This window comes from Camelus dromedarius, chromosome 3, assembly GCF_036321535.1.
Source record: "Camelus dromedarius isolate mCamDro1 chromosome 3, mCamDro1.pat, whole genome shotgun sequence".
NCBI classification, from domain to species: Eukaryota; Metazoa; Chordata; class Mammalia; order Artiodactyla; family Camelidae; genus Camelus; species Camelus dromedarius.
Genome location: NC_087438.1, coordinates 58,409,521 through 58,424,512, shown reverse-complemented (window position 1 = coordinate 58,424,512; position 14,992 = coordinate 58,409,521). Strand labels below are relative to the sequence as shown.

Genomic DNA, 14,992 nt, shown 5'->3' with positions numbered 1-14,992 from the left:
GCATCCTTTCTCTAAAAGTGGTACCAAGGAGTATGTTATGAGAATGCAGGCATGTTTTTTCTGATATTAATATCTGAGCAGAGGGATGTACACACAATCTAGTTTCTTTACATTGGAATCTAGATGTTTTCAAACTCCACACAATTACAGGAGTAAAAAGTTGCTGATGTATGTCATTGATATAAAACCATCAGTAACTTCTTGAACTCTTCCTTTTAGGCTTGAACAAATGCCTGAGTGTTTAAGCTTTCAAAATTGACTGGATGCTACCACTGACGCTGTACCTATATCCCTATCTGTCATATATATGTACTTTTAAAATTGATTTTCCTTTCAGTTTTCATATTCACAAAGCAAAGTTCTAGTAAGTAAATTTCTTCCCATTATCTTTGAAAACTTTGCTTTTCTCTAGAATATCTCAAGCTACACTGTCACCTGGACTAGGTCAAAAATAAGAACTTATACATGACACTTGAGATGTACTCTTTTAAAATATGCACAGAATACTGCTTTCTCCCTTAATTCTACAACCTTGAACAGGGACCAGTATTTCACTAGCTGAAAAGTGGCAGACATTATCACTTAATCAAATAAGATTATTCCTTTCCAGAATCAACTACCTAAATAAATACATTAAGAAAATAATTATAAGTAAGTAAAAGGGGAGTACATAAGAACAAGAAGTCAAAGCAAAATGAGAAAGAAATGACAAGTTTCATTTTTTGGTAAAAAGCAGTCATAAGTTTTTTTTTAAATTTCGATTTCTGTTATTGTTGCTCTACTACTAACATTTTATGATGGAAAAAAAAAGACAAATAAAAAGCTTACTAGCACAAATAACATAACCCTAAGATTCATTCTGTATTATTCTGCATCTTCCCACAAAACAGGTTAAAGTGCTTTATTAAATCTCATTAATATTCAGATGTTTGTACCTAAAAAAAAATCTCAGGTACATACAAATTTTAAAAAGACTTATAACTTCATACGTATTTATGTCATCAAATTAAAATTTATACATTCTAATTCTTGTTTAAATTTTCATCTTTCTAGATAAGAAGTTCTCAATTTTTGCACGGTCTCTCAGGACTCCTTTACACTTTTAAAAACTGATGTCCCTAACAGGCTTTCTTTCATACAGATTATATCTATATTTACTATGTTAGAATTCAAAATATAAATGCTTAAAAATATTTATTAATTCCCCTGAAAATAATAATATACCCTATTATATGGTAACATAAAAATATGAAAAATAATTATAATTTTTATAAGGTTAGTTAAGAATATTACTGTTTTGTATTTTTGCAAATCTCACGTCTGGCTTAGCTGAAAATTGTTGAATCCTCACATCTATTTCCATATTCAATCTGTCATGATATGGTTCTTGCTTAGAGTATATGAAGAAAATCTGGCTTTCTACAAATACATAGTTGAGAAAAGGATAAGTATTTTAATAGCCTTTCAGACAATTATAGATATTCTATGACATTAATCCCAAAACTTGCCTTATGGTACTTTCTAGAAGGTTGGTTGTAATGTGGAATCTAGAACTATGTATTAATGGGAACTTCCCATACTCATTCCAATAACATCCATTGATCTATCTTGCATTTTTAATGGATCTTTTCCCTGTGCATTAATTTTGTACATGCATTCATTTAGAATATACTGGTTCACTGAGCTATACAGGTCTTCCAGTGTAAACATATTACATAGTATCAAAATATCACATTCTTTAATATTACCACCAATCTCATTGGAAGAATCATTAAGTATTTGGGAAGCTGTCAAACTCCTGATGGCAAATATAGGGTTTCCAGAATTCTAATTATTCCTTGAACGCTCAAATTGTTATTGGCAACAAATACTGCCAGTTATTGTCTTTGAAGGAACAAACTCACTTTGTCTTTTAAAAAAAAGTCAAATACTCAAGTCTGAATAACTATCGTTTTCCTGTCAATCATTCTCCTAAAATGGCATGCACAAAAAGAGCAGCTAGTTCAGCTCTCAACGTGTCTCTTTTCCTCAAGACACTGAGCTTTGCTACAAAGTAGAGGTGTTTTCTGAGTATTTTCCATTTCATCACATAGATGTTAAAAAGATGTATAGCCAAAGGTTGAGATTTAGTAAAGTAAGTATTTTTTACCGTCTTATCAAAAACATTCTTAAAGGAAACTGGATTTTTTTAAGTGCAAGTGTGTGGCCACCGCCTTGATTTGTGCTAAGGCACCAGCAGTTTGACTGTCCACTGCTTCTGTACCATCATGTAAATGTCACGGTGAAAAAGGTAAATTATGTCTCAGTATTATTATAAAAATAGTTTTGATCTTATGAACCCTCTGAATGGGTCTCTAGGGTCCCCAGGGTTACACGGATCACACTTTGAGAGGTGCTGCTCTAGATGATCCCACTGAGAATTTACAAATTACCCAAAATCCTCAAAATACGCAGTTCACCCCTTCTTTTTCCTTCATTGGCTATTCCAGCCTAAATCACAAATAAAGGTGGGCCAATAAGAATTAAATGAGAAGTTGTTATTTTGAGGACAATCACAAAAACCGAATGCCTATTTTGAGATTTCAGATAGTTCAATCTTTGTTTTTTAAAATATCATATTTCTAGAAAATTTTAGTACCTCTCAAGTTTACCACTATATTTTCAATGCTGCTGTTGATTTCAGCGAGAAGCTGTATACTCAGAATCAGTAATTATTCAAAAGCAGCCTTAATGTTTTATGAGAAAGAAACAAATTTCCTATTGTAAAGCTAAATAGCTTATAAAGATACTGATTATTTGATCATTAACATAATTTGATAAATAAAATGATCACATTATATAATAAATCAAATCCTATAGAAATAAAAGAAATCATACGTAAATTAAGTTACATAATAAAAACAAAAAATTCTCATGTCTAAAATTTTACACCACTAATAACACTCAAAATTATTCACTCATAATGTAAAATAAACTTTAATCATCATTTGAATACCATTTACAGTTGACACATAAACATCATGTAGCAATAAAAATTAAAACAGAGTATAGAATATAGCAGAACTTCCCTTACTCTGTCAGAGATAGTCTAATAAAAGCTAAACTATTTCTCCTGGCATCTTCACTGTGGCGTCTCTAATCCAAATCTACAGTCTGAACGGGTAAGCCAACACAGGAGGATGGGAACAATGGGCTTAATATTAAAGAAATGCTTTGCTGGATGTTATTTCCTCAAATTCCAAAACCTTCCTAGTCCAAGAGCAACAACACATTTTCTGAGTCTTTTAAATATCTGTTTTAAACGCCTATACATGAAAATGTATTATAAAATACCTTATTTCATCTGTGTCTGGTACTTTTGTGTAAGGTAGAATAGCTCGAACACGCCTTCTATCTTCTACTGGCTAGAAACCACAAAAAAATTGACTTACAAAAGATAAGTAAACTTCTTATGTCAAAGTCAAATCAAGTATATTCACACAGAGTTAAAGCCAATAAAAATTCACATTATAAACTCCATAGGATCATTCAAACTATTTTTTATTGAGGCTCTAAATAACCAAAACCTAGAAATGTTCATCTTATTTTGTTGTTGTTTTTATAGAAACTCTTTTAACCATATAACCAAAATGTTTTTAATCAATTAATATGAGTTATCTTTTAATTTTAAATAAACTACACAGATCATACAAGGTAATCTTTCTCTTATGATGCTGAAGTCATTTCAGAATCCTGCAGCAACTTCAGCATTAGCACTCTGATCTCAGTAATTACTTCTCATTCATTCAGAAATATTTGTTAGGGTATCACCATATAGTATGATAAAAAAAATCTTGTAACTTAAATACAAAGTTACAGAAAAAGTACTTCCTTTTTTTAAAGAAGTTGTCAGTTTTGCTCTGACACTACAACCAGAATTAAAATGTAACACAACAAATACTCCTGAATTATATTATAATAAACACACAAGAAATTGAACAAGAACTAACCCCATTAGTAAAGTGAAATAATAAAGTTTTGAAAGATATTTTATTCAAGTTTTACTTGCCTCTGGCGGTGCAACTGGATAAAGCAATTTTTCTCCTTTAAGCAAACAGGAAACATGACTGTAATAACCTATTAGGTCTGACAGAGAAGAAAAACGTCTTCCACCAATGTAGTAATCTCCACACATAGCAATAATCCTGTTTGTACAGGAAAAAAAATACAGTATAACAAAAACCTTTACAGCCAGTTTTGAAGACCAAGCCCTGTAGAAACTATAAATCTCTAATTTTCATATTCTTTTCCTTTATCTGTGTCCCTATATTAAAATACCACTTATTACTACCTTCACCATATGTAAATTACTTGAGATTACTTCTTTCAAAAAGCTATATGTATACATTTGATATGAGATACATATCTGACTTATAAACCTCAATTACACAATTCATTAAAATATTTGTAAATCCATCCTCAAATACCTCTTCTTACTTTCCATATTTAAGACAAAATAGCAATTTTAGTAAGTTTTCTTTGGCTAAAAGTAACTTACAGATCTCTTGAAATATTTATACAGAATATAATAATTTCACATTCCACACACGTTGTAATACTCTTAAAGCCTATTTTAAAATCTAAAAATCAAGAGTATTACACTTTATCAGTTAACATTACAGGCACTAGATGATTTTTTTAATGTCTCCCATAAAAATGAAATCAAATACAATACTATATGTACACATATTTATACATACAGACTTTGCACTTGAAAAATCTACATGTCTGTTTAACTGAAATGAGTCTGCAAAGAGTTTCAGAACAGTGAAGCTAAAACGAATTAAAGGGCAAACACCTTGACTCTTAAAACACTGTTTCCGTATTTTCTGTTACTTTGTGGTCTAAACGTATTTATTTCCTTTATTTCCACTTTACCAACGTTTCTTTTTAATTCTTTATACTTTAAAAGTAATAATTACATTAAGGATTAGCACAAAAGGTCCAATAACAATACTGTTTTCAAACAAAAATGTAAGCATTCAATAATAATAAATTCAAAATCACTGATTAAATCATTTAACTGAAAACATACTTCTTTCTCCATTATTTAAATGTCACTAAAGCAGGCATATTTATGAATACTACAGCAAGAAAGCTATATAATAAAGCCTCATAATAAGAATAGACTTACCTAAAATGGTTGACAACATTTGTCTGGCTAAGAAATGAAAGTACAAAGGACCCTGGCCTCCGATCACTTTCTCTTATAAGGTAACTGCCGGACTTCCCTGCCTGCCTGAGCCGTTCTTCTGCTATAGTTCTATCAAGTTTTCCATGATACCACCTAAGGAAAAAAATTAACAGATTAGAATAAAAATAGCAACCATAAAATTACTACTGGTAGTTGAAAAACATACTACTAGAGGTTTTAAATACCTACATGTAACTTAAACATTTACATTCTACTCTGAACCAGTCATTCCAATTTTAACTCAACTGTTTTCAATTTCTCAGTCTCTCAAAAATAATCCTTTAACTCGTTTTTTATTTTGTTCTATGTCAGGCCTAATCACCTCACATATACACCTCTTCTATTTCTGCCCATCTTTCTACCTTCAGGATTGTCTATCTGCTCAAGAGACAATCACTTATTACAATCAAATCCTTACTTAGAAAAATAGGATTAAGACAGACAAATGGAAACAAACAATTTATTACCTCTCTCTATATAAGGAACCAAGATGTAATATAACAGGCACATAGTACTTGGGAGAAAATAAAACTTTATTCCATTTTAGGTTTGTGCCCTAAAGTAGGAAATGGAATAACACTAAGGATTACTGTTCTAATTTCCTATTTCAACATGAAGCTGATTACTCCCTTTTGTCTTAAGACACTCTTAATCATAACCACACATTTGAACTCAACTCTTCAAGTTTATTTAACAAACATGTGGGAAATACACACCTCTGTCCCCTTAACTTTCTTGCTCTCAATTTAACTTTCTTCTACCTACCATAGCACCTGACGATCTGTTTAAATCACTGGCAATATCTTGGCTATAACTCTAGCATCATCCATGCCACCAATCTATGCCTATAAAAGCCTTATGGATTGATATAATCTGGAGCATGCTTAGAAACAGATTGGAATTATCACATTGTCATGGTAACAAATCTACAATGTAATTGTTATGAAATATTTGTACACTTTTACTATATTAGTCATCCAAACTTATGCTTTAGTACAAGTAGTCTAACTTGAAACATTCAGAGGAAAATAAACATTCATATTACAGTGACATACTTAATATCTAGCCATAAGTTAACAGTCAAAACTATTATGCTACCATCACTATTTTTGTAAGCTTGCTGTAATGAAAGCTTACTATTTGATTCCTTAGTTTATTTAAAAAAAAAAAAACTCAAAAGAATTATTTTTAATTTTCTTATAAAAACCAACCCACTTACTTGAAAGTCTGTGTATAAGACAGAAGCAAAATAATGAAAAACAATCATGGAGCTTGGTCATAACTTAATAGGAAAAACGTAATTGTAAACCATTAGTATTAGAGGAAGAAAGGAATGAACAATGAACATAGCATTCCTCTAAAATTTTAGTACCAGTTCAACCATTGTGAAATTGGCATATTCCTTAATACCTCAAAGTAGTGGAGCTATCCCACAGAGCAGATTTGCACACTGAACAAAGGAAAAATTAAGGGCAATTTTTAAAAAGTACTTATTTTTGTGTACTTGATATTTGTTAAATTTCTGTTGTGTTTTATGCAAAAAATCTCCATTTGTAAACTCACCATGAAATGATGCACACAGAGGTGAATGATGCATTACACAATTACTAATATATAATAAAAACCTGACTAAAAACTTTTATATTTGTGATTTTTAGTTTTTACATCTATGTAGCTCTGTAAGATTCTGGCATTAAAACAGAGGTATACAGAGACATAAATCTAAATAAACAACTTTGTTTCCTGAATATTAGTAATTCCCTTTATGCCAAAAGTTTGTAAGTTTTGAACTCATTAGGCAAAACATGTCAATCCTGATTATTACTATAAACTGAAATTAAATTATCCAACAATTGGTTTATGAACACATACAAAATTGAGTGTGATCCTCAAAAAGTGTTAAAACATTCCATTGTTACAAGTGTCTGTTCTAGGAAAAAAATTGAATGGTCTTAATCAAAATTCAGAATTTCTTGAATTCTCTTTGTTAACTTCAAATTATCAAGGTCAATCACATTAACAAGAAGATTTTAAATGTATCTGCACAGATTTATTAAAACTACTACCAAAGCATAAAAGCACAATTAAACATGCAGTCTTTATCCCATTTAAAAACCTGAAAATCAAAAAATCAATTATACTAGATAAAAAATAAATTAAAAACTGCTTTATAGAATCATGATAAGCAGCTAAAACAAATATTTTATAAATAAGCCACAAATCTAATGTGATATGATTTGATTCAAATACTTCATATCCACTGAGCACTAGTCCTTAGGTCTCCTTTACTCAATGCCTCTCAACTTCTCCTTAACCTAAGATTTTTTTTTTGGTAAAAAATATGTAGGGTTAGTGTCAGCATCCCTAAGGCAGTGATTTCTCATGGAGAATCATTATATATTCTGTTTAACCTAGCAGCCAAGAAAATGCTCTCTACTTTAACTTTCTGAAATTTGTAGTTATCATTCATTTTATATAAAAAATAACGAGGAGTACGACTTCTCAAAACATACCCTCAGACCAAAGATACAACGCTCCCCAAGGAGACATTTTCCCAGTGGATATTTGTCTAAAAGACTCAATTTAACATCATTAGCATCATTTCAATAAAATGAAAGAAAACATGTATTTAATCATGCCTACTATTTCTCTAAGTCTTTACAGTCAAAGCCTTATTATCTCTCTTTAAAGATAATTTTGCTGATAACTATTTAAATAAATATTTAAAGAAAAACAAAAAATGCAACTGGAATCTGGAACACTTCAAAAGAACACAGAATAAGTGAAGGGTCCTACAGGAGAAAGGATATTCTGAGTGTAAAGTGAGATTACTGAGTATCTATGAACTCCATCACTTTTGTTAAATTTTTTATTCTGCTCATATATGTGGCAATTATAATTCACAGACTGTACCTGGTACATAGTAATGTTAATCTAAAAAGTATCTGGTGAATGAAAGAAGTGTTGAATCTAAAAACACAATATTGAAAGACTTTAGAAGTTTAGTTTGACTCCTCCCTGCCAATGCAAAGGAAAGAGAAAAAATCTCTTCTTCAATGTCCACAGTAATAGTTCTGATCTTTGAAGGTTGCTATCTACCTCTGAAAAGAGTATGAAAACAATTTAGGCTGACAGAGCTCGAAGAAGGATGGCTACATGCACACACCTCACAAGCTCTTCCAAAGAGTGAAGCAGACTCACGAGACTAGGATTTATCAGAAACCTCCCCCCACAATCATGGCCAAGTCTCTACACTGGGTACCTCATTACTGTCACTTGTAAAACAGGGAGAAATAATCTCCATCTCAACCTCAAAATAAGTTAAATATTTGTCCTAAACTCCTTCAAAGAAAACTGTAAAATGAAAAAGCACTACACAGGCTATACACAGTACAGTGTTTAAGAGTACAGGCCCGAGGGCCCTGCCTGTGTCTGAATACCAGCTCTGGCTGTACAAACAGGGCTAACTTCTTAATCTATGAGCCCAAGTCTCCTCATTGACAAAAAGGCACAGAGTAACAGTACCTACCTCATAGAAGGCTGATGAGATATTATTATGAATGAATACAAAATCATACACTTACAAATTACATACACACATACACATAAAAGACTACAGAACTGATTAACTCAACTTCATCAACAAAAATCTCAAATTTTATACTGTTGCATAATGGATAATTACTTTGTGGATGACCTAAGCCTCAACTGTCTTCCTGCTTTCCAGTCTCGTTTACCTTCCTTCTAATTTTGGGACGAGAACAGGAGAAACCAATCTTTGTTTCTGCTAAGACATTGATTTTAAGAGGGAATTTCTTCTCCCAAAACCTCTGTTTTGAATGTTACAGGTCATACTATTAATTGAGGTTGGAGGCACCAAAGAATTCGTAAGCTAGAAATTCTTTCATTTCTCCTGGCAATTCTAGAAGGAAACCCGCATGTAGCTCCATCCTTTCCCCAATGTGGGATTATGCTTTTGCGGGATGGCAAGAACAGTATGCATTTGAGATACTGTGACTTAAATTTGCCTAAAATAACACTTTAATAATAAAGTATCTGTTTCCCTATTTAGAAGGAAGTTATCCCTGTCTTGCTCTGTCTCTCTCTCTCTCTCTTTCCCTCTGTCTCCCTCTCCCTCTCCTTCTCCCTCTCTCTCTCTCTAAGGAAGATGGGGGAAAGAAACAGCATGACATTTAAAAAGTAAATACATTTTTTCCTCAGCTTTTGCTGAGAAATCTTACAGGCAGCAGTGGGGTCCCATGATTTCATTTTCTCAGACACTACACAATCAGTTTATCTAAAATATAACATCCAAGATGAAACTGTACATTAAATAAGTCAACAGTAAAAGAGACAAATTGCGCACGTTTCAGGAATCATTTCACCTTTAAATTTGGAATCACATGAATGTTTTTATGAACACGTTGTATACTGGTGTAGTATATTTAAGGGGCCTTGGAGGGGCCTTTGTGCTTTTTAGTCTTTCCTAATCAGGTAGAATAATACAGAAGTTCATACGAGAACACAAGCTGGTGTGAATATAGACAGTCACTTAATTCAAACTACACAATTATTTACAACTAACTTGACAATCCTAAATGGAAACTGTCTACTGTAGCAGAAAACAATGAAAATAGCGCTACCATCAGCAAACTTGGTCCAAAAGGGAAACTACACTGAAGTTCCCAGCAGATCACTTTTACTTTCCACTATGCTCTTCCTCCTGGTTATGTCACTGACAGGCACCAAAGTTCTTACAGAGAAACATGTGCGCAAATCTACTTGCCAAAAAATCTCTTGTCACCTGAATCACTCGGAACGCTGTATCCCTCATCATACTACAAACTTCTCAAGTTCTTCTGTGACTCTCAAAGACGTTAATCAGGTTTTCTCATATATGCTGTTCTTTCTGAAATTAAATTGGTTATCTCAGGCTAGTAAGACATAAAGACATATGCTCAAACTACTATAAATCTCCTAAAATCCCCATATTTCCTCTTAACAAACATAGTTCCTATAGTTGTACAGCCTGAGCTGGTAGTTAAGAAAAATAAGTTGACTTTTCAAAGTGAAGGGGGAAGTAAAGAAAAGATATCTTATACTGATTTTATTCAGTCTTTTTTTTTTCATCACTTGTAGACAGACTAAAATTTGGTCACAAGTAAATTCACCTGAACAACCACTAGAATAAGCAAAATAGATGTAGTACCCCTTACACCAACTGTATTAATTAAACTTGAGAAGAAATGTTCATGCGTATGTTAGACATTTGAGTACATTTGTGTTCAGGCAAATAACAAGCGTGTGTGTGTCTATGTATTTAGTTATATATCTCAGATCACATTAGCTCAAGGCAAGAGCAGAAACTATTTCCTTTTGCCACAGGTAACATATTTATAGGGTCCAAAGGAGGTTTTAGTTCTGTGGGAGTATTTGTAAAGAAACAGCACCGTTGCATGCCTATTCATCCAAAAATTCAATTTACTGAAACAGAAATATACACAAGGTGGGACCAACAACACAATGTACATACAACCAAAAGTTTATACTGAAGTGCACTCAACCAAGACAGTCTCACACTCACTAACCTTGACTCCCATCATCCTGGAACACAGATAATGAAGGGTAGAAAAAGCCACACCCTCTCCAAAAATGTTATGCACTAATCAAACACATTTATTAAAACAAAAAACAAAACAACAATGAAAGCAAAAGCACAATACTTACTAGGAGGAGGCTAGCATCAGTTCCTACCTTACATCCTCCATCTCGGATATCTGTGTAATTTCATTTCTCAAGAACTACCAATTCTTACAGTTGAGTTTCTCTTAGAACTTCAACAATTACAGTTTCATAACAGTACCTAAGTGCATGAAAACCGGGCAAGGAAATGACTTGTGATCATCTGGTTCAATGCATTACTCCAACATGGTTATAAACTAACTACCCTGAAGGGTAGTTTTTCTACTTAAGAAACTGTTTTTTTAATTTCACAAAATGTTCAATCTAAAACTTTGGAAAGTATGGTGATTCAGTGGCTACCTATTGCAATTAAAATATTCCTTAACCTGTATTTTAAGATATACCTTTAAAACACTGAATCTAAAGTTTGAAAGCAAACTTCAGTCTAGCATGGCCTCTTATCTAGTCCATCTCCAACAAACTATGTGCCAAGCATTGTGCTACACAGTAGGAAACAAGTTAACACCAGAGAACACCATAACATAGAAGTTACGGTCTAGTGGAGAATACAGACAAAACAGGCACCTGCAATCAGGTACAGCAAGTACTAGAATGTGGGGGCATATGGAAAACATCAGTCTTAGCATTTTACTATACACTTCCTGAAAAAACTGATGGCTAAACGGAAACCTAAGAGATGAATAGCAAGTAATTCAGAGAAAGCAAGGTACTGAGAAGGTGAGAAAGACGTCACAGGCAGAGGGAAAAAGTAAAGACAAAGGCAAAAAAAAAAGTTTACATACAGATACGGTAATATGAAAATACTTTAAACTTTCAAAATATACTTTACAAGTCTAATTCTTAGCAGGTAAAACAAAGAATATACCCTTTGAATTAGATTAAACTGATAACCTGACTTGCTGAACTTCTTTCAGTACATCAAAGAGAAATCTATCTTAAAGAACATTTTAAAAGTTCAGAATATTCTCAGATCTATCCACTCTTCTGCACTGAGCAATAACCCAATGAGGGGCGGGGGGAGTAGGTGTTATAACATAACGCTCAGAGTTCTCTACAATATGCCCATTATCCTCTCCTCTAAGTCCTTTATATCCCAAACAAATCATATTTATTCTGTCAACAAATATTTTTTAAGCACCTACTATGTTTAGGCACTGTTTTAGACATAGATTTCCTATGTTTTCTCAAGGTGTTTTTCCTATATAACATCTGTTTTAATGCGGTGGAAAGATTATGCAATTTAGCCACAGGTCATCCTAAAATTAAGGTATTTCCTACAGTTTTTTCCTCAGAAATTTCTATTTCTCTACTCTCATTCATGGAAATATCAGTACCTCTCTAGCTCAAACGATAACTTCTGAGGATGAGTACCAAATTCTTCTCTAAATCTGGCTTTCCTCCTAAGCTTCAGGCCAAATTTAACAAGTACCTGCTAAGAATCTTCCCTTTAAGGTGATTACAGCCAAATCTAAAATATCAGCAACCAACCCTGCGCATGTACGCGCGCGCACACACACACACCCCTCCTTCCTCTTTACTACTCTATACTGTTAATGGCAGGAGCATCTTTCCTAGAGTTCAGACTCAAACTTCAAAAGCAACATTGATTCCTTCCTATCTCTCTAGCCATAACACTACTGCCAACTTGCATAATGCATCTGCAACACCACTGGAAACTCTGTTATTTTCCATTTCCTCACCAATTACTCTAGCCCAGGCCCTCTTTTCCTCTCCTACTATTTCAACCCTTCTTACAACTGTAGAAAGACTCATCTTCAGAACAGATTCTTACTAAACCATAGGCTTAATCACTTTACTCTAGGAACTCAGAAAAGTCTACAAATGGCTCCCCATTACCAAATGATGTATAAACTATTCAACTTGGCACTCAAAGGCCAACACAAAAGGCACCAACCTACCTTTGAGGGAGAGAGGTGAAGAACTTAGAGGAAAAAGATAAAAAGAAAAAGAGGTTTAGGTTTTGAAGTATGTTTGTGATTGTCAAATTTAACTGTCTACTGCTTACCTAGAAATCAGAATAAGCTCTTCATTGGCTTCTGTCAAGCTGATTATTTTTCCCACAGCTCTTCTTTTATTTCTCCAAGTACATTATGAAACCAGAGGCCCTTGTTAAGATAACCAAAGTAACTGTCCAAAGAAAGAACTGTTCTCCAAATACCATGGCCAGAACAACAAGACCTTCCAAGGCATTTGTTAAAAGCAGGGGAGCCAAGGCACAAGCTCATAATTATTTCTTATATTTGCTTTAAATTTACACTCTTTTCAAATAGATCTGGTTTCTAGGAATTCTAGCACAAAGAAACTAAACATTAATAGCTCTCTAAAATTTATTAACAAAAATGTCCTCCTAAAATGTATTAACACTTTGATAGATTTGAACATCTGCCTTACGTTTTCCTAAAATGTAATTATAAAACTGAGTAACAAATTATGTAAGAAGTCAAAGAAATTTGATTCACTAGTTTCACTAAAAGAATCACTTTCACTAACAGAAGTCAAAGGAGCAGGCTGCATACTCATTTTTTAAAATTAGGTTTATTTTTACCTATGGTGTATTCTACTTTACATCAACATTGTTTCTTAAGCAAGATGAATAACAATAATTGCTGGGAAATATTTAATTTGCTTGATTACTAACAGATTAAAAACAATGGAAAAAAAAGACTTGTTCTCAAATGCTACTACTTAAATACATAAAATATAACACCAACAGTTGTTCAACCCTCTCTTACATCAGCATTCTAACATGAGGTATCAAACAGTACTCTGTACTCACACAGACTGGGACATTCTGAAAACCCCAGAAGATAGCTACTTCTTTAAAAGCACAAGATCTTTTAAAAAGGAAGTTTTTGCCTGTTAGCCATTAATAAGAGCTTCCACATAATTCTGTACATATTTATGAACAGCGATTATGAAAATCAGAATATATCCATTTTTCTTAGAACATATCCATTTTAATATAAAACTCAATATTTTAAACAATTTGGAAACCTCTCTCTGCCTAGCTCCCAAATATAATGCCCTCAACAAAAGGTGTAATATTTAAGATTTTGTTTAAATTTTTTTTTTAGATGAGGTACTAGGGATTGAACCCAAGACCTCGTGCATGCTAGGTATGTGCTCTAGCACTTGAGCTATATCCTCCCCTCCAAGAAGATTTTGTTCAGCATCTCCAAAACAAGAGGATTATCATTTGTATAATCTAGGTCACACATCCATCATATTCATCTGGTTTCATGACATAGAGTATTAATCAACATAAATCATTCCTAACTCTCCAGCCAGCCATAACTGACAACCTGCATTTCCAACAGCTGCCGGACCCTTTCAATTTGAGTATCTCAGCAGATAACTCAAACTCAGCACATCAAAAAATGACCACACCATCATTCCTCCCACGCTCCTCCTCCTCTTTCTCTCCTGTTTCTCATCCTTACATATGTCACACATCAATCAACTCATCCAAGCTATTAGGTAGAACCATATATTGCTGTTTTTTTAAGGTTAAAAAAATTACATATGGTTAAACCTATTGGAAACCTCTCTCACAACAGTATCTCTGACTTATTCCTCTATTCTGTGTCCTACATATCCAGTCAAAAAGCCTTAACAATTCCTACTTCTCAATACCCTTTCATCTATCTAACCACTTCCTTTCCCACTGTCTGTCAGTATCCCTCCTCACCACACCCTGTAGTAGTTCTGCATGAGGTCTTTGAGCTTCACTGCTCTTGCATTTCCTTATACACCTGTAATAACGCCTCCCAAAACAGCTATGCCTGAATCACAACTCAAAAACAAACAGTCCCATTGCTTATAGAATAAAATCCAAACTACTGACATGGCATTCAGTAATTCTTATGACTTTGCCAATCTTCACAGGACTGCTTGCCACTTCCCAAACATACCAAGCACACACTTTCAAGCCACCATCCCCTTGATCATGCTATTCCTTCATCTGAAATGTCCTTACTGCCAGCCCTTTGCCTATCCACGTCATTCTTCTATGCCTACCTCAGATGCCATCTACTT

General features: G+C 33.4%; 1 protein-coding gene across 1 annotated transcript in view; it reads right to left on the bottom strand.

The window, feature by feature from the left end:
• The window catches only part of RASA1 (RAS p21 protein activator 1), a 98,837-nt gene that overhangs the window by 46,525 nt on the left and 37,320 nt on the right, over positions 1–14,992 (bottom strand). Inside the window, exons 2-4 of the mRNA XM_064482201.1 lie at positions 5,174–5,326; positions 4,045–4,184; positions 3,334–3,400 (exon numbers count right to left, since the gene is read on the bottom strand). Of these exons, the coding sequence (XP_064338271.1) occupies positions 3,334–3,400; positions 4,045–4,184; positions 5,174–5,326 (360 nt within the window). The remainder of the gene's footprint in view (positions 1–3,333; positions 3,401–4,044; positions 4,185–5,173; positions 5,327–14,992) is intronic.